The sequence below is a fragment of the Schistosoma mansoni genome, chromosome 1, assembly GCF_000237925.1.
Source record: "Schistosoma mansoni strain Puerto Rico chromosome 1, complete genome".
In the NCBI taxonomy this organism is placed as follows: domain Eukaryota; kingdom Metazoa; phylum Platyhelminthes; class Trematoda; order Strigeidida; family Schistosomatidae; genus Schistosoma; species Schistosoma mansoni.
The window spans coordinates 18,821,761-18,846,436 of record NC_031495.1 but is presented as its reverse complement, the minus strand read 5'-3'; the positions used below and the strand labels follow the sequence as shown (position 1 = coordinate 18,846,436).

Sequence of the window (24,676 nt, the reverse complement as noted above, 5' to 3'; positions counted from 1 at the left end):
TTTTGATAAAATTATCGGTAATTCTACTCTATACCAGTGACTGTAAAGTGTAACTGAAATGTTTACATTCTAGGCAATGTACTGTCACTAAGAAAACAGCGATTGATTAGGATACGTTCCCATTTACTATCTATAAATAGATTTAATGACATATTATATGTAAAACTTATAGGATTATGAATAAATAGATAGTCTTCATTGAAAGCGATTGATTTAACACTACTTATTTTTTATTTCAACTAAATGAAAGGCATTGTAGACATGGTTTATGTTTGTTAAAGTTACTGATGATTAAAGGCAAATTTAGTTGGGGAAAGAGAAATTATCGTCAAGAATTTTATCATAAGGGGGTTTTGTGGAGATTTTAGTAATTTTATATAGTTAAGATCATGAGTCAATTGAAGCTAGACCGCCATCAAAAACCTGGAAGCACTTGACGGCCGTTTCATCTTATTGTTAGACTCCTCAGCAGTGCGCATCCACAATAGGACGAAACGGCCGTCCAGTGCTTCCAGGTTTTCCACGGTGGTCTAGCTTCAATTGACTCATGATCTTAAGTATATGAAGTTAAGAATTTTACTTATTGTCACATTTAAAGAGATCAATACCTAAATAACTTATATAATTTTCTTTCTTACTTTAATGTTTGAAATTTATTATAATTCCCTTCTCAAAAATATATACACAGTTTTCAATCATCCCTGTGGAAACTATATGGGAGATAGTTAAAAAAAACATTAAATAATATCATAGGTTAACACTGCAAATGGATGGATTTAGATTTATTTAATCATATAAGTTATGTTATTTTCTATTTTGTATTTATGATTAAAACATCAAATGATCCGTTATATGATAAATTACAAGTATAACATTCAATATGTTTAATAATCATTGCTTCATTTACTCTCATTACATAACTGACTGTTATCTTCAAAAAAGAATACAAAACTATATTCTAGCCTATGTAAGTAGCTCTCTAACTAATGATTTATGTAAATCAAAATAATCTGATCTGAAGTAACAAAAAAGAAAATAATCAATAGTTGTCCCATATTTTTCTGGAATAATTATGAAAACCAATAAAAATGAATCATACATTTCTTTATGATAAAGAAAAAGGAAAGAAAAATCAAAACATTCTCTTTCTTTAATCAATCGATTAAATGATGGTAGATATAAGTAATTATTACGAAAATTGGACAAAGAAATTTGTTTGGAATGTATTATACTTGCTATTAAAAAGTGAAAACAGACCTCAGATAGATTCTGTTTTATAAATTGAATGGATTTAAAGAGATAGGGAAATTATCAGTATAGGGTTGTGGAGATTGTTGAGTTTTAATTGGGAGCATTAACTGATCCATATTAGACCACCATTGAAAACCTAGAAGCACTGGATGACCGCTTCGTCCTAATAATTCTCGAAGTTCTTGTGAGTAGCAGTGACCAATGGAGCTAATCCGTGATGGGCTTCAGGTATTTATCCACCGAAGACAATGGAAGATGGTCACACAGTATCGTAGATTTGCTGAAGTTAGACATTACCACCATTGGATGCCGGATAAGTGGCCCATAGGTTAAGCGTTCTCACACAAAATCGAATGTCCTGGGTTCAAGTCCTAAATGAAGAATCATGAATGCGTACTGCTAAGGAGTCCCATATTAAGACAAAGCGGCCCTTCAGTGCTTTCAGGTTTTCAGTGGCAGTCTAACATTGAACGATTCATGATCTCAATCAAGATAGAGAAATAATTTGAAGTATTTTTCTTTTTAAAATTATGTTTCTTTTTAGACTATATTGTATATAATAATAAATATATATATAGCTCCATGAGGTATTTCCTGGAGTTCTAATGAGAAGCAGTAACCAGTGGTGTTCAACTGGGTCTGTTGGGAGATATCAACTCACTGAAGACATTGGTGAAATGGTTGCTCAACTTCTTGGATTGGTTGAAGTTAGACATTAACCCCGTAAGATGCCGGTTCAGAAGTCTATCGGTCAAGTGTTCTGGCGCGAGACTGGTAGGTCCTGTGTTCGAATCTCAAGAGGCGGGATCGTGGATATGCACTGCTGAGGAGTTGCACAATAGGGCGAAACGGCCGTGCAATGCTTCCAGGTTTTCCATGGTGGTCTAGCTTCAATTGACTGATGATTTCAACTATATATATATATATATTAAGTTATAATTCAGTTTTAAAAGTTGTTACTTGATAGACAATAAATGAACTCTATCAATATTGAAGAATTTTAAATCAACATTAAGTTTAATGATAGAACAATACATCAAAAAAATTTATTATTGACTAGATGATTGAAAATAATTAAAAAAATTTTTTTTGGATTTAAGTTTTTTCTTAATTAACTTTTATGAATAAAATAAACTTTCTTTTTTTCTAAAAACAAATTCCAGTAGAAATTTATAATGAACTTTATTCCTAACTGGTAGTAAACATGAAACTTAGATTAGAATTATAAACAAAGATGGATAGTGGCTAGCAGTGGAATCCAGGACATACGTTTCATCTTATTTGGGACTTGTCACCTGGTTGTCCCGGCATCTCAGAGTTGATGTTCACTCTGTGACTCGAACCCAGTACCTTTCACTTCAAACGCCATCGCGTTATATGAAGATTAATTGTAGTTATTTGAATAATGTGTTTGCACTATTCATTATTTTAGTTATTATCTTATTTTGTTTCTTTCATAATGTTTTATGAATAAGGCATTTATAACATAGTTTCATAGTATTTTTAATCTTATAAATGATTATTATCTTTTAATCATTATAGCTGAATAATAAAATTTCAAGTTTACTTGAATCCGAGAAATTGAAATAAATTTTACTGATGAAAAGATGTCATTTCAATGAAGGTGTTTTGTTTTTTTTTCAACAGAAAAGTTAAAAAGTAACCCTAAATGTAAATTACAATACAAAAAGGAAAATATATTTTATAGTCCAATAATCCACCAAATTAATTAAACTATAATTTTTAGTATACAAAACATCGATATAACATGATTGATCACTGTTGATCTCTAGATATGTGTAACTTAACTTTGTAAATAAATACTTTTCACAATAAAACTTCTCAATAAGTTAGGAATAGAGTACAATCCCATCCATTATGATGTTGTGGTGAACGAGAACACAAGTGCGGACAATCGAATGTATTTGAATGCAAAATTAAAGAACATCTTAGTAAAGTCTCAGAACCATACAGTAAACACTTCATTTGCAAAATGTCAATCAGTCGTCCCAGACTTTATTGTTCCTTAGTTTCCACACCAATCATTCTCTGTTTTCGTTCTCTTTTCTTCGATCTTCGTAACCTTCTACCGCTAGGTATGTCACTTTCAATTGATGACACATACTACCTATATATGTCGATCTCAGTAGCACACACTACAATATCATTTAGTTCTTGATAGATTTTCCAATCAACTAGGCGAAAGTTATAATTGTACTACACACATTCACTTTATTAATCTACTTACGACATTCGTCTCCTGTTTAATGAGTATCAGTCATTATTGTAGTTTCCACCTTCCGTTAGGATAACGAAATATTATTAATGCTAGCCAGTACATTTATGACAAGAACACATTACTAACAGCTAGCATCCAGTTATTCCTATTTGTTTCATCTTCTTCGACAAAGTTCTCACGATTGTAGTTAAATATAAATGATTTCGCTTATCTTATGTAACTGAGGTTTTGGATAATAATACCCAGTTTATTGCTTCATTAGTGTGAAATCACATAAAAAATGATAATATTTCCATAGACATTACAGCTACAAAGAAGAAATACCTGAATCATTCAAAGTTTGTCGTTATGTAAGGAAACAAGTTGAAACTAACACTTATAAACAATCTTTGTATTGTAGGTATTAATGCCAAGGTTAGACCTAATAGTTCTAAATCAGTTGTACTACTATACTATTTAAACTTGTGTTAATTTCATTTCGGTTATTTATTTACTATGAAGAGGTAACTTACATAAAGTCACGAAATTTCGAAAATATAATTTTCTGCTCATTAATGTTTGTGTTAGTATACTTGTGAACTTTGAGAAATATGCATTTATGAAATTACTGAGAAAGTATTATTTAAAGCTATTACGACTGGTTATTGAATAGATGAAAAAATATCTTACATTCATATAGGAAATATGCCTAAATGTTGCTTCTAGGTGTTATCATAAAGCCCAATCTTCCTTGCCCCACATATGTCAAATCCTCTGTTAGATTGTGAGTGTATCAAAAGGAATACGATATTCATGTACTGAGTAAGACAGGCTTTAGAAAATTAAAAAGAGATATCTAGTTTAGAGAATGAATAGAATGTCTATATTTCATACTTTTAAACAATATAACACCATCGATATCAATAAAGTGGACAAAATTAATAATTCGGGATGAGAAAAATTACTAGGATCAGATTATTCGACATACTCTCGAACCAGTAATGATGGCAGACGATGATAACAAAGGGATTACAACCGTGAAAAAATTGAAATTAACCCAAAACAAATCAAAGCTCATCTATATTGTCACTCAAAGTTATGTGAAAATTAATCTTTAACTAATTTGCAATTCAGTAGATCACAACAAATGAACATCTAGGAAACGGGATGTTTTACTGTTTAGTTAAATATGTGTGACGGTTTTTTCGTTGGTCCTTCATTTTATTAATTATCCTAATTATCTATCTTAAACACGCCTTTATTTGTAAAACATGATTTACTCATAAATCAAATTGTAAGTTTCCTCTTCGGAAAAATAGTTTTCATAATATAGCTTTAGACTAAATAACTTCTTCTTCAAGCAGGACAACTGAATTAATGCGCTTACGGGTATTATTCTTGCTATTAAAAAATATATTTCAATGTCATCAAATCAATTGTTGTGTATATTGTAATCAGGATGAGGAAAAATTGTATTATGTATAAATAATTCACAATATAAAATGTTACTGTATACAATAGAAATCGAAGCAGAAATTACATAATGCGAATTTTAATGAAACGGATGGTCTTTTTTCAACTATTCAACTTACCAGTATATACATTATGACATAATAATACAAACTTATTTAAAGATCAGAAGAGGGTTTGTGGATATTATAGTTCAATAGTTGAGATCATAAGTCAATTCAAGCTAGACCACCACGCAAAACATAGAAGCACTGCACGGTCGTTTCGTCCTATTGTGCGACTCCCCAGCAGTGCATATCCACGATCCCACCTCGCGACATTCGAACACAGGACCTATCAGTCTCGCACGTGAGCACTTAACCGATAGACCACTGAGTCGGCATCCAACTGTGATGTCTAACTTCAACCAATCCATGAAATTAAGCAACACATTCACCATTGTCTTCAGTGAGTTGATATCTCACAACAGACCCGGTTAAACTGCACTGGTCACTGCTTCTCACTAAAACTCCAGGAAATACCTCATGGAGCCAGTCACTAGTGAGTATGTGATCATGGGTTCGAATCTCGCGAGGCGGGATTGTGGGTGAGAACTGCTGAAGAGTCCCACAATAGGACCAAACAGCCGTCCAGTGTTTCCAGGTTTTCCATGTTGGTCTAGCTTCAATTGACTCATGATTTCAATCATATTGAGTTAGCAAATAAATTTTACTTTGAAAATAATTGTACAAAAGTATAATGTTCAATGGTTTCATTCTATAGAAATAATGGATTAATAGTAAAAGAAAATCAGTATATCAAACTTTCATGTAATCTATACATAATATATTGTGTATATTAAGCACGTAAGTGATTTTATTATAATTTATATTATATGAAAATGAATTTCACCATTATCAAATCAATATTCAAAGGTCAATTCTGTGTGTTTTAAAACTTATTTAAAAGTATTTATACAACAATTTCTCTGCTCTTAATGTTTTAGACAAGATGACCTATGTTTTTCTTTTTTTAAAAAAAAAAGAAATAAGATCATAATACTTAGTCATAAACTTTTAATACTAAGTATAATTGAAAATCTTTACATTTCAAAGTGTAATTGGCATAAAAACTATGACTTATTAATTTCAATAGTTGAGATCATGAGTCAATTGAAACTAGCTTCAACTATTGAAATCACTACAATATCCACAAAACCCCTTCTCATATTAATCAACATATGCTCACTAGTGACTGGCTTCAAGAGATATTTCCTGGAGTTCTAGTGAGAAGCAGTGATCGGTGGAGTTCAACTGGGTCTGATGTGAGATAATAACTCACTAAAGACAATGATGGATGGTTGCTCAATTTCGTAGATTGGTTGAAGTTAGACATCACAGTTGGATGCTGACTCAATGGTCTATCGGTTAAGCGCTCACATGCGAGACTGATAGGTCCTGAGTTCGAATCTCGCGAGGTGGGATCGTGAATGTGCACTGCTGGGGAGACGCACAATAGGACGAAACGGTAGTGCAGTGCTTGCAGATTTTCCATGGTGGTCTAGCCTGAATTGACCCATGATCTCAACTATTGAAATTATTATAATATCCACGAAACCCCTTCTGATATGAGTTATTAGTTTTGTTTATAGAGTCACGGAATATTAAATGATTTAAAATAAATATTATGAAACAACTATCTACTCAATATACATGAACATAATTACTCAGTAAAGTTGTAGACAAAGGAAATACTTATGAAATAAATATTACTCAAAATTTCTGCACTTAAGTTGAGTTTTACTTCTATGAAGGTATCGCCACTGAATAAATCTCAGAAAATAAAATTTGTCAAGATCAAAATACTCAAGTAAATAAGGTTGACTTAGACGTTTCTTCATTTTATGTAATGAAGTTTTCAGAGTTGAATAGTTTAACTATGAAGATTTCATTGTTGTGTCGGACAACATGTTTAACCCCTACTTCATGAAGAAGTGATGTTTTTAGTTATATATACATTATATATATACATGACATCATATACATTAACACATTTTGTCTTGATGCCAATGTTTATGATTGGCTGTTTTCATTTTTATGTTTTATGTAAGAGTTAAAATATAGAAGTTGTCAGATTCGGGAATTATCATAGAGACATGTAAGCTAATCAGTTGGCACAGTGAGTATTGTCAGTCTGAAACCGAAAGTGATTTTGACAGTAAGAGAGGTACTTGATTCAATACGATATAAAAGATGTACATTATAATTCATGCACAATTGAAATATTTGTTAAGTTTGATTGCTCTCTTTAAAACAATAGATATACAGGTGTTAAATAGTTTTGAACTGCTAACACATCATAATTATTGAGATGATGGAGAAGATTTGTTTGAATTTCAAACACTTTACTTCTACCAAAAGTTATTACTCTTTGCAATAGCTTTGAAATTCATCCAGAAATTTTAAATATAACTTGTGCTCTTCTGAAGTACAGAAGTTTTGCAATTCTTGTTGAAAGCCAGCGTTTAGTCCTCGTTCTACTAGTAATTGCATTGTATGATTATACATATCGTCATCAAATAGATCAATATATATGAAATAGCATGGGATGAGTTCCACTTCAACTGAATCCACGGAATAAGTGGGATGCTTATTTGACTCGTCTTCAGAAAGTTGTTTTTCAGAGTCGTGGCCCGGGAGACTGCAGTTGAAAACCAGACTAGGTTTTGTGAGCTTGATACGCAAATCACGGTGTGGTTCCAAGGGGAATCATCCTCCACCTTTTCCGCAGCATTCATATCATCCTCAGGAATACTAGGAAAAACACTACCAGACAAATTATTCTCCACATCGACAGAAACTTCATCATGATATTCTTTGCGTATAACGATTACACATCCATTGGTTTTTACTACTTTGAACCCTTCAGGAGGTCATAATCATTATTTATTATATAAACAATACTGGAAATGCTAGCTCTTCTTGTTGAAGAAACACTAAGCCATTCATCAAGGTCTATATTAACGTTTCATCATTGATATTTAACACTCAACTAGATGTTCCAAGTTATAACAGACCACTTCAATAAATATCGGTCGATAAATTTACACATATCTATGGACATAATAGTCATAGTTTGAATCCAGTTTAAATACACTAAGCAATCTTCAAATTACATTTAACTAAATTTAAAAAACAAATCAGTTTTATCAGGGCGCTCTAAATTCAAAAACTGTTGGATTAAAAGAAACAGCCACAAACTCAGTTTATTACTAATATATGAATGATTATCTTTTCGTCTAATTAGATTGGCCCCAAGACTTTATTTATAATAAAACTTTATTACTAATCTCTACTTATAATCACAATAAAATATTCACTACCTATTGGTCAACTGAGAGACATTTATGTTCTTTAATTAGGACAATACATATAAGTAAACAATATTGTTTCCAATTAGGCCTTCATCAGGCTTCATTTAAATATGCAGTAATATTTATATTCATATATAAAAAATATTAAATCAATCAGTGCAGTTTATGATGAAATAATGCCAACAATAAAATAAATTAATTAACTAAACATAATAAGTAAAGAATGTAAGTTGATATGAAATTTTATATAATTGAGATCATGAGTTAATTGAAGCTAGACCACCATCGAAAACCTGGAAGCACTGGACGGCCGTTTCATCCTATTATGGGACTCCTCAGCAGTGCGCATTCACGATCCTCCCTTGCGATATTCGAACCCAGGACCTATCAGTCTCGCGAGACAGCCGTCCAGTGCTTCCAGGTTTTGACTCATGATCTTAACTATATAAAATTACTAAAATCTCCACAAAACCCCTTCTGATATGAAATTGTCAAGTGTATTGGTAGGGATTCTAAACATAAATTAAAGATCCTCATAGACTATTCAAAAATTGTGAATATTTTGGTGAGCAGTAGTTTTCCACTACGTTATCATCAGGTTATACAGTTATAAGTTCATCACTTTTGTGTTAAAATGATAAAAATATGTAAATAAAACAATGTATGTTAAAAAGGACAATGAATTTTTATAACACTTAAGGTCCAAGTACATCAGAAATGTGTGATATGTAAATTTTAAAGGTCATTTAAGGATAAAGTTTGGAAATTTCCTTGGTAAAGTGTTGAGTTGCGATAAGTACAATAAAATGAATAATGTGAATAAAACGCATAGCAGGAGAATGTTATCAAGGGAATTGAAATAAGAAATGCACGTGAACTGAGAAAGATGACTGTGTAAATTAAGGATATAAGGGCAGAGATACACATAAAGAGGGTTAGGGTAAGGGTTCTGTACATGGGTTAATTATGAAGTGACTCGATTGAAGACAATAATGAGCAGCGAGGTAAATCGTACCTCTTCTGAACTTATAAGCTTGAGTATGTAGAGCTGATCCCGATGGCTTCTGCTATGTAAATGAACCGTCATCTTTTTCCTTCAGGGTCCATCTATTTTATTATTAACTAAATGAATAAGGATGGAGACGTAGATCGATTTCGTGGTTTCTTTTGCTAAACATTATGGTACATATTCATAAGCACACAAGAATAAGACTCTCTGAGTGCAGCTTATGCAACTAGCTCCATGTTACTAGTAAAATTAGTTCAACTGTGAATGTGATGTGCAGTGTAGAGGCATTAAACGTTCTTGCGATAGTTATTCTAAGTGGATGTGCAAAGATATCAACCCATATTTTCCCTTTCAAATCGTCTTATATAAAGAGTTTTCTTTCTTACTGTGTCAGTTTTTATCCTATCTTTGGGTTTGAATGAATGATTTTGAACAGATAAGTGAACAAGTATTTAAACATTGAAAACATCAAGACTTGGGGAGATAAGCATTAAAATATCAATCTTTAAAGTTATTAAAACTAGTTGATAATAAGTGTGCAAATAGTCATTATAAGTATACAATAAAAAATAGATACGAAAGAAGGTGAAGAAAAACAAGTCAGCAAAGCATGTGAAAAAGGTTAACAGGATTGTCCATTAAATTTTATCAAGCCCAAGGAGGAGTGATGGTACTTCGACTTTCTCCTGAATACTCAAACAGGAGTCGTTGGTTCGAATTCCTATGGCTTCTACTATATATATGAGATGATACTGAATTGTGTTGGGAAATAATGTTGGTATTTGGTTAGTTACTCGGAACGACAGTTATTTTACCACTAATTGTTATTTTCATCTATCATGTTTAGTTATTTATTATATTACATTGTTACTAATAATTCATGAATCGGTTTATATATTTACATAAATACTACCGTATATTAAAGTGAAGTTTGATAAAGATCTAACTGAAAACCATACTGTTCACTTATATGTGTTATTCTAATTTACTCAATCAGAATTTTAAATATTTAGTGGAATTGCTTATAGACCGTGGATTGGAGATAGTTTTTTTATGGCCCTTAATTTTTAATTATTATAATGAAGAAGCAGTTGATGTGTTTCAATTTTAAGGGAACTTACTACTGGAATACAATCATCACTATTTTCTATCAATATGGAGCCAGAATAATTAATTGAACACAACTAGAATTCGACATTCTGTAGCATGTTTATGCTTGAATTACCTTAATTCATTTACACAAAACAGTTTCTTATATATATATATATATATATATATATATATATATATATATATATATCCTCATCCTAACATTATATGATACAAACGAAACATCAGTAACCAGAGCTGTATCATCGTCATTCAAAGGATAAAGTTGACACAAGTTATGTATTGTTTGTAAATATAATCTATGATAAATTTACGAGTTAGTGTTGATGGTCAGTGACTTTGTAAATATGCGTGTTCAATTGTCGATTGTCTAGGGAGGGGCAATCAACCAGTAGATTAGTAATAACATGGTTCTCTAATGAAATATTTTCCAGCAAATGAAAAAGCTACTGGTCGATAGTCGTTTATGATGCTAAAATAGTTTGTGCAACAGAAAATGAGCATCACTTCTCTTACAAACTTATGCAAGCTCATTAACATTAATTACACAAGTCTTAAATAATTTAAAATGGTATCTTCTTTGACATTATCCAGTCGGCTAAGAAGTTCTTCACCAAAAGTTACTAGAAGTTAGTATCTTGAAGTTGATTAGTGAACTAGTATGGTGCAGTTTGACAGTATTCTATAATCACATTTTATCTTAAATACGTACATTAGATTAGTGGTAGAACTGCGTAAAATTTCACTACAAGTTAATGATCAGTATTGAAATGTTAGATGCAATGGTAAAATTCCTTTACAAATTTCCATAATTTTCTAAAATAATGAAAAATATACTTTCTTAGAAAATCAAATATTTTTGAAAATATGTTCATATGTACAACAATTTATTTAAAAATAGAGACTGAAGATGATCTGGATTAAAATTTCTTAGCTTAATTATAGTATTGCAGAGTTATGGGTAAAATGTCTCTAAAATGGATTATACTGTAGTGGACACTACTCACAAGGATGTTTGCGAGTAGTATGTAGTGGGATGTGACGTCATTGTTGCGACGATAGTCAGACGGAATGAAGAGTTACGGTGCATGGAAAGCATGGCGTTGGCATACCACGTAGAGACCAGACGAAAAGACGGTCCTAATTGCAGAACACACCGAAAGATGGAAATGGAAGATTGAAAGCTATGCATATGTATTATGTAAATACTTGATAACATTAAACAACTTCGTGTGATGTTATTTCATATAGACATTATAAGATTTGGTAAATTAATGTTGTTAAACAGCTATAAGTTAAACCAGCCTACCTTACGTATATTTCATTTTTGACTTGTTAACTATCATCCGTCAAACGAGAGAACACCATGTTAGGTCGAAGAAGATATTTGACAAGACAGTCTAGATTAGGTTTCGCACAAGCTAGTTCAGTAAAGCGTACCGAAAACCTAAAGAAATCACTGAACACTCATTTAGAAAATCTTGCATAAATAAATTGTCAATTAAATAAACAGTAAAAGCTAAACTACTGAATAGGAATACTTAAACTTATGCATAAACTTCAGTACTTTACTTCTATGACGGGATTAAGTGAGCGTAATTTAAATTGCATAATTATATGAAAAACAACTAGTTGTAGAAATGCACCATTTTTTCTTAAACCTCTAGACAAAAATCAATTCTCAAAAGTAAATTTTAAAAAATTATTTATAGCCTCCTGAATAATTGAAATAACAAACTAATAGCGTAAATGTTGATAATAAATCATGTTTGGCAAATGCAATACGCAGGTAAACAACTTGTTAATCGTTGAAGACTCGAAAATATATTTCGCGCTTTTTCTTCGGAGCAAATGACTTCTTTCTCTTCTCCCTTCACTTGAATCTACTGATTATCTTTTTAATAAGTTTGGTTGTAATCAATGAAGCATAATATAAATTCAATTAGTTGTGAAAATAAATACTTCAGGCTCCTATACCATTAAGTCCATACTCAGCATTCCAAAAACTGAAATTTTATACAACTAAAGTATTGAAGAAGTATTTCATTTACTCAAATAATGAATCCTATATATTTCACCGAAATCTAGAAATAAATGACTAATTTGAATGGAAAACCAGTCTGATGTGTATTCTGATTCATCAATATAAGTACATCATCATCTGACTTTCGTCTAGTGAATAAAGTTTCCTTTATTTCAAATCTAGATCAATCTATGCATGGAAAAAAACACGTTGCTGATAACCACCAATAATGACAAACTTGAAAATAGCTAACTTGACTCAGAATAAACAGTCCAACAAAGATACTTATTTTCCAAGTTGCAGAATATTTTGTAAGCAATGATTGATATTAATTCTGGTATTTTGTTTTGGTTAACAGATTGAGTCTTTGTTAGTAAGTCTACTGTCTGATAACGAAATTAAGTTTTAAGCATCTAAAAATTATTTATATTTCTCCTCAAAGTCTTCGTTCATTATTTAAATACTTTCCTGAGAGAAGTCATGTATACATTTGTTTAAATGTATTGATGTTAACAAAGATATGTCATGATATCAGACAAATACTCAAATAAAATGGGTATTCCTACTGTGTAATATGGCATTTCTCATATTCATTTTATATTTATTTCTTATATGATAGTTAACCTATCTTCTTATATCATGTCATTCGGTTTGTTTTACATCTATCTTCGACAAAAGTCAGCTTATTTGGGTAGCAATAGATAGTATCTATATGTATCTTATTTGATTAAATTCTACGAATATTCAAAATTTTACATATTTTTGTGGTTACACTATGTAGTAGGGTCAATTGTCTAATAGTTATTAATATAAACTGTGCCAATTTATTGTCATTGTCCATTGTATAAACCGACAATGAAATCAAAAACTGATTATTTTATATTAACAAATGATATACCATAGTTATATGAATGAATTTGTATTTAGATCACAATTTTTTTGCATATATATAATAAATATAATCACATAGTCATTGTTAACTCTTATAACAGTATAAAACAAGTAAGCACTAATTTTTGTTTGTTTGGGGAATATAAATTAAGGAATCAGTTTTCTTCATATGACCTTAATCATGTGACCTTGGTAACTGTTTAAAAATAGAATAAATAACTTTTTTTAATTTTTTTTTAATTATAAAATTCAGCGCCATAATATAAATTAGTTACTATAAGCAAATCCAAAAAAATTTAAACCTAATTATGTATACAAATAAAACTCATTATATTTTTTCATAATAACCTATAATGACAGCCAATGTTTAGTCTAATCACGTAAGAATATACATGTATATATATATATATATATAATATGACAGAATTAAGCAATTCATTTTATAAACATTCGTAAATTTTATTATATGTGAAAAATTATATTTGAAATAGTCTCAGCGATTGAAAACTTAAATAATTGCAACATTTCGTCTAGCTAACTTGTCTGAACTTACCCTGAAGAAGTCCAGATAAATTAGCTGGACGAAACGTTAGAATTATTTAAATTTCAATTGCTGAAACTATTTCAAATATAATTTTTTACATATAATGACTTCTCTATACTCGGCGCCCAATTTTTGCCAAGAAGAAAAATTCGTAAATTTTAGTTTACAAAATATGTAATAACAATATTTACTAAACTGAATAGTTAAATGAATAATAATCGAAAATATTATCCAATATAGAATAGATTCCTTTATAAAATGATTGAAAGAAAAATATATAAATAATAATTTATACTTTTTTTATTATAATTTAGTAAATAAGTTTAAAAGGTAAACATATTTGATGAATGTGTTTATAGCGTAGTCTATAACTAATAACATTGTCTATATAATAATGATAAGTTATATTGTTGATTTCATATTAAAAGATTATTAAGATTTATTACTAAAATCATATTTAGTATGAAAATTTAAAGGTTACTTTTCTTTCACATGGTATTGTTTGCTTGAATCTTCTCATTGATGTTTACGATTACAATTGATCAGTCTCTTATTGGCATATATGCATACTGTACGTATTACCTCCATATTGCCTTCATTTACAAGCATTCTAAGTAAAGATGGATAGTGGCTAGCATTGGAATCCAGGACACGCGTTTCATCCTATTTGGGACTCACAAGCTGTATGTAACTGCATCTCGAAGTTGATATTCACTCTAGGACTCGAATATACTACCGTTCACAGTCGTAATCATCAATGGGAGGATTCAAGTAGACAATACCAAGTGAATTTAAACTTCACTCCATTGCACAAGTAAGTGGCTATCAGGACTCAGTATCTGAGTGGATAACATGATGGCGTTTGAAGCGGAAGTTACTGGGTTGGAATCCCAGAGTGAACATCAACTTCGAGATGCAGGTACATCCAGCTTGTGAGTCCCAAATAAGACGAAACGCTCGTCCTGGATTCCACTACTATCCACTATTCGTCTTTGCTTATAATGTTACTTTTCTTTATCTGCGAAGAATATAAATGTAAAATATTGCAACTACATCACAAATTTCAAGTAGTTATATAATTTAGTTAAAACGAGTTGTTGCGCATGAATGCAGACATTTCTTTGATTCAATAAATAGATTTAGTTCTGGTTCTATTCATATAAAAATATATCATGTAGACAACAAAAGTAATCAATACGTCAATAACTAACCAATTCTAAATTTAAAGAAGGTTTACAGAATTAGCGTATATAGCGTATGCAAAGTATGTGGTTTTAACTGACAGTTCAGACTACTACATGATAGAGTTACGCAATCACATGGGAAGATTTTTTACATACCATTCATTTATATGAATTGTATAACAATAGTATTATGTACTGTTATTCTTTTTATTCTTATAGTAAGAGCTTATTTGCGATATAAGGGAAGAAATACGTAAGAAATCTTCCAAAATACTTGTCACATGATGTTATTTAAACTTCCTCTGATTAAGTGGCTTATTGGTCTTGTGAAATTTATGTCAACAAGTTTTAGTGATGGCATAACTTTTATTGTAGACTCATCTAATTTTAGAATATATTGCAATACATGGCGGTATGTTTGGCGGCCTGCTTCAATATCTCGGTTACCTGTTTCTGCCATTTAGATATTCCAGCAAATATCTGTTTTTGTTTGTTTTAACACATTATTATGTTTGTTATTCGTATAACCAATTCAGGAGCATTTATGAAACGTTTACGCCCCCTCACTGTACAAGTTACAAAAAAGTACAAAGACATCATGGCGGCTGGCAATATTCATTGGAAAGAATGAACATTATTCAGATGTCAATTCTTAAACTTCTAACATTTAACTGGTGATCACTCAGTATTTATCAATAGTTCGGTTAAGAAATAAAAACGGAAACTTGTTGAAATACTCCCTTGGCCAACCACAAGGCCAATTAATGAACAATCATCTTAGTTATTGTATGACCTAATTTGACTATGTACTTACGACCTTTCGTAGTACTTACGACCTTTCGTAGTCAAATGTAATTGTCTCTCTTATCTTTATTCACAAATCTTTGTATTTTTATTATTATTATTATTATTATTATTGGTTAAATATCATTATTAATCCCCCTAAACATGATTCATTCACATCTCATTGATCCCTCCTTATTACGTCTCACTAATTTTTCACACATTTAGTCTTCCACTTGATCGAATTGTAATTGCACTATCATATATCTCTCTCACCCTATCTGACCCATATTTATATTCTGATCACAGATCTTAAATTTTCACTTTACGTATATACAGATTCAAGTTAACATTCTATATGAGTCATATCAACATTAACAATTTTATTCTATTTGATTTGACATTCCTAAATTTACATGCTTTAAACGATGTACTTTGCCTTTAACTTGGCCATTTTTTCGGATTATTAATTTGGATACATAATTGTAGAACCTGAAGAGAATTTATCGAAAAGAATATTCTTCGTTCAAATATTAGTCTTTTAATATGATTGGGATTTTTAAACGATTGAAATACTTTGTGTTGAGAACTCTATATTGTACCAAAAATATAATATTGAATAAAGCTCTTAATAATAATAAAATAATAATGATTCATTATCCTATAATTATTATTCAAAGCTAAACGCATAAATCATCTTAGTTGTTGAAATATGTTGTTTATTATTTTTTTTAAAACTTGTGGTTTTAATAAGAACGTTTGCAATGATTTACTTATTAAAACACAACTTCCGATATTTTTGAATTCACTTAGTATTGTTTATTGAATCTTCTCATTGATGTTTACGATTACAATTGATCAGTCTCTTATTGGCATATATGCATACTGTACGTATTACCTCCATATTGCCTTCATTTACACCCGATATAAGCAAAGACGGATAGTGGCTAGCGGTGGAATCTAGAACACGCGTTTCGTCCCATTCGGGACTCGTCAGCTGGATGTAACTTCATCTCGAAGTTGATGTTCACTCTGGGATTCCAACCCAGTACTGCTCGCTTCAAATTTCATCGTGTTATCCACTCAATATTTGTAGCGAAGTAACTGGGTTGGAATCCCAGAGTGAACATCAACTTCGAGATGAAGTTACATCCAGCTGACGAGTCCCGAATGGGACGAAACGCGTGTTCTAGATTCCACCGCTAGCCACTATCCGTCTTTGCTTATATTCCGTTATTTTTGTTTCAATCTACTCGAAATGCATTTTCGTCATATTTTTTTCATTCATCTACTGAACATCAACTTTCAATGTCATCTTTTCAATGGTTATTCAATTATTGTCATTCGGTACTGAATAATATCTTCAAATTAGATACGTTTCCATGTCTGTTTTGTCCAACAACATTTTATTTACTTATTCTAGATGTAAATGTATCGCGACTTTAGTGAGTGACCATTTTCAAAATAATAATAAATAGAAATAAACTGGACATTTCATTATTAAAAGATGAATCAATTTAAAAGACGAATATCATAAACTGATATATTTTAACAACGTTATTGATGTTAGATGGTTATACATAATCTCTCAAAGACTCTATAAATAGATTTCATGTATTGGGTATTTATCTATAAGTCTGAAATTTCAAGGCAATGAATGCCTTCTAGAGAATTCAAACTGACATTGATAAATCTTCTTGATTATCTTTACAGAGTAGAAAACCAAGGGATAAGACTTGTTACCAGTAGTTTACAACCATTTAATTATAGTCATTTAGCTATATAATCACATCTTGAACTCAGCTCTTAGTATTTAATGAATACTAAGAACAAAACAATGTAACAATGTCACTTTATTCACTTAGTTGTACTGAGTTACGCGTTTACAATAAGATAAATCGTATTACATTTAAATTTAAATGTCGATAAATAGCTTTCATCATAAATTTTCTCTTGACCAATCTTTCATGAAACAATTTACCAGAATAGGGTTCGATGCTCTAAACACTATAAATGATGTATTTGAATTCAAATGGCGAATAATATCAATAGTTCAGTTAACACCATACCAAATCATTGGATCATACAAAGATATAATACAAGGTCATTTGATATTACTACACAGACTAGGGACGAATTCGAATTTTATTGCCAATCTGACCAATGAATTCTAATTTATCTTCATTAAGAAGTAACAACAACATAAACAGTGAAATTTAGATTAAGAAATAACAGTTTGTTTCTGGATCCTAGTTTCACTAAACGTAAAACGATTTCAGAAATAACCACTTGAAAAAAATATTAAACTTCAACATATCAACAGTTGAAAAGTTTTAAATGATATAATCTAAGAGAATTTCTTAATAAGTTATATTTCATATCATCCTTTATAGAAGTTTCACAATGCTTTTGCTTATAATGTTGTGAATACCATACACGATAAATTATATTCTACGAAGCTTAATTTATTAATTCAAATGACTAGGGTAATATTTATCTAGTTAATCAGCAACTCCGAAACTTTTTCTGATCAAATGTAATTTGTATATCACTATATGGTTAGCCTCCAAGATCTTCCAAATTAATGAATAATTAGGAATATGATGATATTTCAACAAAAAATATTACACCTGAAAGTGAAAACATGATTTATTTGTGTAAATTAACCTTACGGAAACTGAATTTCTTAGTATGGTTTGAGCCTATATGACGGAGTTAAATTTAAAGGCTTTCTGCCGACCTTGTAGAGCTAATGATAACATCTTGTCAAGCTGGCGTTTGCACATTCAGGTTTGAAATTCAAGGAAAGCATCAACTCCTACTGGATCTCAGATGTACTTAAATGACTAGACAGAACCGTCTTAAAATCTAGGTTCAGAGCTTTGTCATGATTACCTATAACCAAGTAAAATCAAAGTAGGTGGCTAAAGCGTGTCATACTGACTAGTAGACGTATAGCAACTTCATTGATAGAATTCAGTATGTAAAACTAGAAATATAGGAATGATTGATAATAAATAATTATCTGACGAAAGTTTATATGTAATTTTAAGTAGATACACTAAATACAGAATCATTTACTGTTGAAGTTTAAAAAATGACAAACATGCTAAAGAACATCATCAGTTTTTTTCAGGACTGTAAGAATGTAATAACACATTTCCCACTTTAATACATGCTAACTTGTTACTGATTAATTTTTTTCCATCCTTGTCTTCAGTAGTTTCCTACTACATACTCAGAAATTAGTCATACTACTTTGCTAATTTGTAGTCTCACTTATTATTTACTAATAGACAAAATTACTGAGCAGTTTGTCTTCATACAATGTTTTCATATCAAAGGACTAAAAGATATATTCGAAAAAAAGCTTAATTTATATTTTCTAGATAGACTGATCAAAAGTGGTTTGAAATTAAAGTTGCAATTAATCCAAATACATTTGCCACACTAATTCTCTTGAAATAGATATTCACTAAAAATTGCACAAATAATGTCTTATTCTAATACTAAAAGATACAATGTATCATTATAAAATTTGCTTTATTTCCTTTGTAACAAATAACAAAACACAACATATATTCCTTTTAAAAAGTTGAAAACCCCTTTTTATATTCATTAAAACAATCTAAATATATATATTTCATAGATACGTAATTCGGCAATAGTTCATTAAAAGAATCACAAAATCAATGAAATCACTTTCTAAATCACATGTTGTAGATTACGTCAAATATTATTTGAATAGTTTGATCAAAGTAATTTTTAAACTCATCAGCTTATAGTTGATTGACTAGGGATTACGATTTGTTTATGATGTAAATTATATATATATATATCATCACTTATCGTACGATAAATCAACAAACTGATGGGTGTTTGTTTTATATTTTTACAAGTTTCATTTTTTTTGGTTGAGCACGTTATTCTACATGAATGAAATCTCTTTAAAATAAGTGATTTTGTTATTCTGCATGCTCATCAAGCAAACATCATTTTCACGAAATACCTTGAGTAATGAAAGAGTTAGTTACATACTAGTCTGGTGAATAAAACTTCCAATAAACTTGAAAAAAGTTTGGTTTAATTAATGTTATGGAATTTTGTTGGACAGAATAATCACTTTAAGTTGACAGTTTTGTAAGAGAGGAATTTAATGTTTACAATGATGGAGTTATTTACTTTCATAAAGCCTATCAACTCAACATTACATTACAGGTATGTATTGTATATAGTAGATGGATTATAATAATTTTTATTATCCAAACTCACATAGCTAACAAATAAGATTTTTCTAATTTGTCTAAAACATAAATGGGTATAAAGATTCATTTGTTAAATGTAAACTTAACATAGTTTATGGAAATTTTCAGCTTGTAGTTAACATCGCTAATCGATTTTCGGTTAGACGAATAGTAGCAACTAGGAAGCATTGGACAACTATTTATGAGCTAAAATTGAGCTCATCATCAGTGTTGATCCATGCTCTTGACATGGAAAGAAACTAGAACTTTAACATTCAAACACCTAGGATGGTATCCAAAGACTTGCATTTCTAATTTTAGTCAATTCGCAATGTTGCGTGACCTTAATCCGCTACTATTAACGATAATTGCTTCATATCCAACATGGTTGAATTTCATCGGTCAATGCTCCTCCATAAAACCACAAAAGTTTACTCATTAAGTCAATCACTAGTGACCAAAGGTTTTTTATTGATTTTATAGAAAATTTGTGCAAATTTTTTGATTTTTGAACTGAGAATGAGACAAACATAAAATCAATTCATAGCCCTATGATAGCTCTATAGCTAAGGTTGGTTAGTAATGTAGGAAACAAATAAATGGGAATTGTTTAATTCAGAATTAAGCAAAGTATTTATAAAAAGTATTTGTGGAATAATTCTTGATGAATAGGTGGGAAACTTTAAGTGAGTGGCAATGTAAACACCTATTAAATACAAGCTAATTAGGCCTACTGTAACAATAAGAATACATGTTTCAGTAAGAACATCATATTTACTGTGGTTTGTGAGATTCCTTATAGTTTATGTTGCACTCTGTAAAAGATGTGAAGTCCTACTAGATTAATTGAGTATTCTTCAATTTTTTATGTGCAGTTGAAATCATGAGTCAATTAAAGCTAGACCAACATGGAAAACCTGAAAGCACTGCACTGCCGTTTCGTCCTATTGTGGCACTTCTCAACAGTGCGCATCCACGATCCCAGGACCTATCAGTCTCGCGCACGAGCGCCTAATCTCTAGACCACTGAGCCACCATCCAGCAGTGCTAATGTCTAACTTCAACCAATCCTCGAAGTTGAGCAACCATTTCACATATGTTTTCAGTGAGTTGATATCTCCCAACAGACCTGGTTGAACTCCACTGGTTACTGCTTCTCACTAGAACTCCGGGAAATATCTCATGGAGCCAGTCACTAGTGAGCATATGATAAGGGGGTTTCTTCAAACTGTTAAAAATAAAATTCGTAGACCAAAAATTCAAATTCAGGTTTTTATCCTCAATATAAATTTTAATATACTAGGCTGGATTATTGCAGATGACTTGAACTGGGAATCTTATAAAAAATCAAAAGAAAACCAAGTATATTAGCTTTGATAAATTATGAATAAAAATACAGGGATATATGATCTACAAATTATGAGTAATTGTTAAAATCCTCTTCAAATGATGTGAACTGCATAATAAAATGAAATTAATTAAAAATGAAATTCATACCTAAGAGTGAGGTTATTAGAGCACATACATTTAATCCTCTTTATTTGTATTCCACTGTAAAAGTGTATATAAGCAGACCTACTTCAAAAGCCATTTACACAGAATGTGCATGAAACAATGAAGGCAAAATATCTACCATAGAGTAATATTACAATGACTAAACATTAAGTGCTGAACTTTACTCACATGATTGAACTAAATTTCATCCAAGCAATAATGAAACGTATACAGACTGAAAAAGATCAGTTATAAACTCTGGATAAATGTTTTGGTGGGACTACAATTTATGAACGACCTTTGAGCGACTCTAAAGTGACCTTGAGAAGAGTCATCAATTTAATAGGTCCAAAGAGGGTCATATATTAGTGTGAGGAATAGGGATTAGGATTTAGAGTTGTAAGTTAAGGTTAGGAATTAAGGTAAGGGTTTTCATCCCGAAATGACATCAGCTATAATGCCGAAATGCTACTTAGCTATGCAGATGAAGAAATTTTGCTCAAAAAGTCCTTAACTTGTTAACGCTAACTTCATTGGTTTATCCATAAGTTAAAAACTTGACAATGTCTTAATATACTAAGGTATAATAGAAAACAACAACTAGTTAATTATTTAATATTATAAAATAATGAACGTCGAGTTAGTGAACCTAAAATTATTTAAATTTATCACCAAAGTGAGACACTACCTGACTATATTGTACGCCATTCTAAGCAAATATCAATAATGACTAGCGGTGGAATCTAGGACGAGCGTTTCGTCTTATTTGAGACTCGTCGGCTGAATGTAACTGCATCTCGAAGTTGATGTTCACTCTGGGATTCCAACCCAGTAACTTCCGCTTCAAACGCCATCATGTTATCCACTCAGATACTGAGTCCTGATAGCCACTTACTTGTGCAATGGAGTGAAGTTTAAATTCACTTGGTATTGTCTACTTGAATCCTCCCATTGATGATTACGACTGTGAACGGTAGTATATTCGAGTCCTAGAGTGAACATCAACTTCGAGATGCAGTTACATACAGCTTGTGAGTCCCAAATAGGATGAAATGCGTGTGCTGCTAGACACTATCAATCTTTGCTTATAATGCTTGTAAATGAAGGCAATATGGAGGTAATACGTACAGTATGCATATATGCCAATAAGAGACTGATCAATTGTAATCGTAAACATCAATGAGAAGATTCAATAAACAATACCAAGTGAATTTATAGTGTATGCCACTTTGATGATATAGTTTAATGTGGGTTTATACAATAATGTTTGCTGAAATCATAAATCTACCTACAATATTCACTGGATAATGTAAACCACTACAGTTAATTTAAAATAAATAATCACTTAGTTCAAATTTAAAAATAAACATTAGTTTCCTAATACAATTTTCTACCTCCTTACTTCATACCTTGACATGTTTTAGATTATAATCATTAGAATTAAATATCACGTACTAATCATAATTCACGACCTGATGAAGGTTGATATACTGCTATTCAGTCAATTATGTCTTCTATATGTTTCTGAAGCTTATTACAAGTAGGCTTCGTGTATAGAAACTTGATATACGAAAAGATTGAACAGGATTATAACACTCATTATTTGAAACAAACAGTTGAATATTGACAAGAAACACTGCTTAATGTGTCTTCTGAGTTATGTACAGTTTCATCTTACTAATTGCAAGAACCTGATAAGAATTACTGTACACTTATAGTTGACAAGTTAAGAAATCCTCCTCAAGTGAATAAACTTTGGTGAATTTTGCAATAAAGAACAAAAATAGTTGATCCTAAGAGGCAATTCCGGTCTTCGTTAGTGAGAAGGACGGTATTTATCCTTTTATAATTCTACACTAACCTGAAGTGAATACTACTTAGTGCTCCCTCTAGTAAATCATGCATTAGTAGATGCTTGAAACAGTAGTTTAGACTCAAAATATAAGATGAATAGAATCAAAGTAGTGATTCACGTGATAACACATAGTAGAATGAACATGATTCGGATTATCATGGTAAGATGATGACTTGAATGGCTGATGAAATGTTAAAACGATTAGAATAGGTAATCGGTAATTTATTTCACTTGACTGATCCCTAAATTACAACCGACTATGTTTTAGAAGACAAAGTCATAGAACAACCGGCTATGTGAATATAAAGTGGTAAAATGCCGCTGTGAGCAAACTAATATATCATATTCAGGTATGTATATTGAAATGATTCATTCACTGGTTTTGCCAACACCTTCTGTTACACATAAATATCACAAACACAAGTTATTATCTTTTCAATAGAATATTATATATACTTTATTATCATTATTATACTTTATTCCGCGAACCTGTAGTCTCAATCACATACTTTTAAACAGAAATATAACCTACAAAATGATTGGCATGATGGTTTGGTTAATTGACTTTTATGGTGTTTATGATTTTTTTAAAAACTTCTCGCGGTATCCATATTATAAACATATAGAATAATGAACATAAATCTTTGTTTTCCCTATCTATAACATTAACAAAATATTTTTTAACTATCTAATGACCCGATAAACGCTTTGGAGGTCTATTAAAGTAAAATCTATTGATTATGAGATGTTTGATGTCGGTCAACAGAAAACTCTAAACGTAAGTTTTGTGATAGTTGTAGCTCGTCAACAATGCATACCTGGAATCACTAGGGTGCTGATGATCCTAATTACACACCGCTATGCTAATCGGGTGACGACTGACTAAGATATGTACAGTGACCGGTCAATGAATGGTGACCGATGTCATGTTTTTCTAGTTTTAAGCGCTAGGTGAATTCTATCAAGACTCCAAGTACACGTTTATGATGTGCGTTAACTAACGAAAACCTGGTTTAGGGTTTCTTGATGACTGCTTCCAACTAAGCAACACCACATTAAGTAACCTGACAAACATGATATTGGACACTACTCAGTGATCAGGCAATTGTAAATCTTTAAACTGACTAATGATAAAGTCAGCCAACCTTTCAGTGCAATTTCAAAACTTTTTATTACCACTGCATAATATTTAATTCTGTATTCTATTAAAAAGAAATAGTTGTTAGTTTTTATATCCTACAATTAGTT

At 30.9% G+C, this 24,676-nt stretch overlaps 1 protein-coding gene across 1 annotated transcript; it reads right to left on the bottom strand.

Moving 5' to 3' along the window:
* Nucleotides 1-7,457: 7,457 nt before the first annotated feature.
* On the bottom strand, nucleotides 7,458-7,715 carry Smp_200690 (uncharacterized protein; the record flags this gene model as incomplete). The annotated part of the gene is made up of 1 exon (XM_018793542.1): nucleotides 7,458-7,715. One exon carries the CDS (start codon nucleotides 7,713-7,715, stop codon nucleotides 7,458-7,460), a length of 258 nt encoding a protein of 85 aa, XP_018648044.1.
* Nucleotides 7,716-24,676: the final 16,961 nt, after the last annotated feature.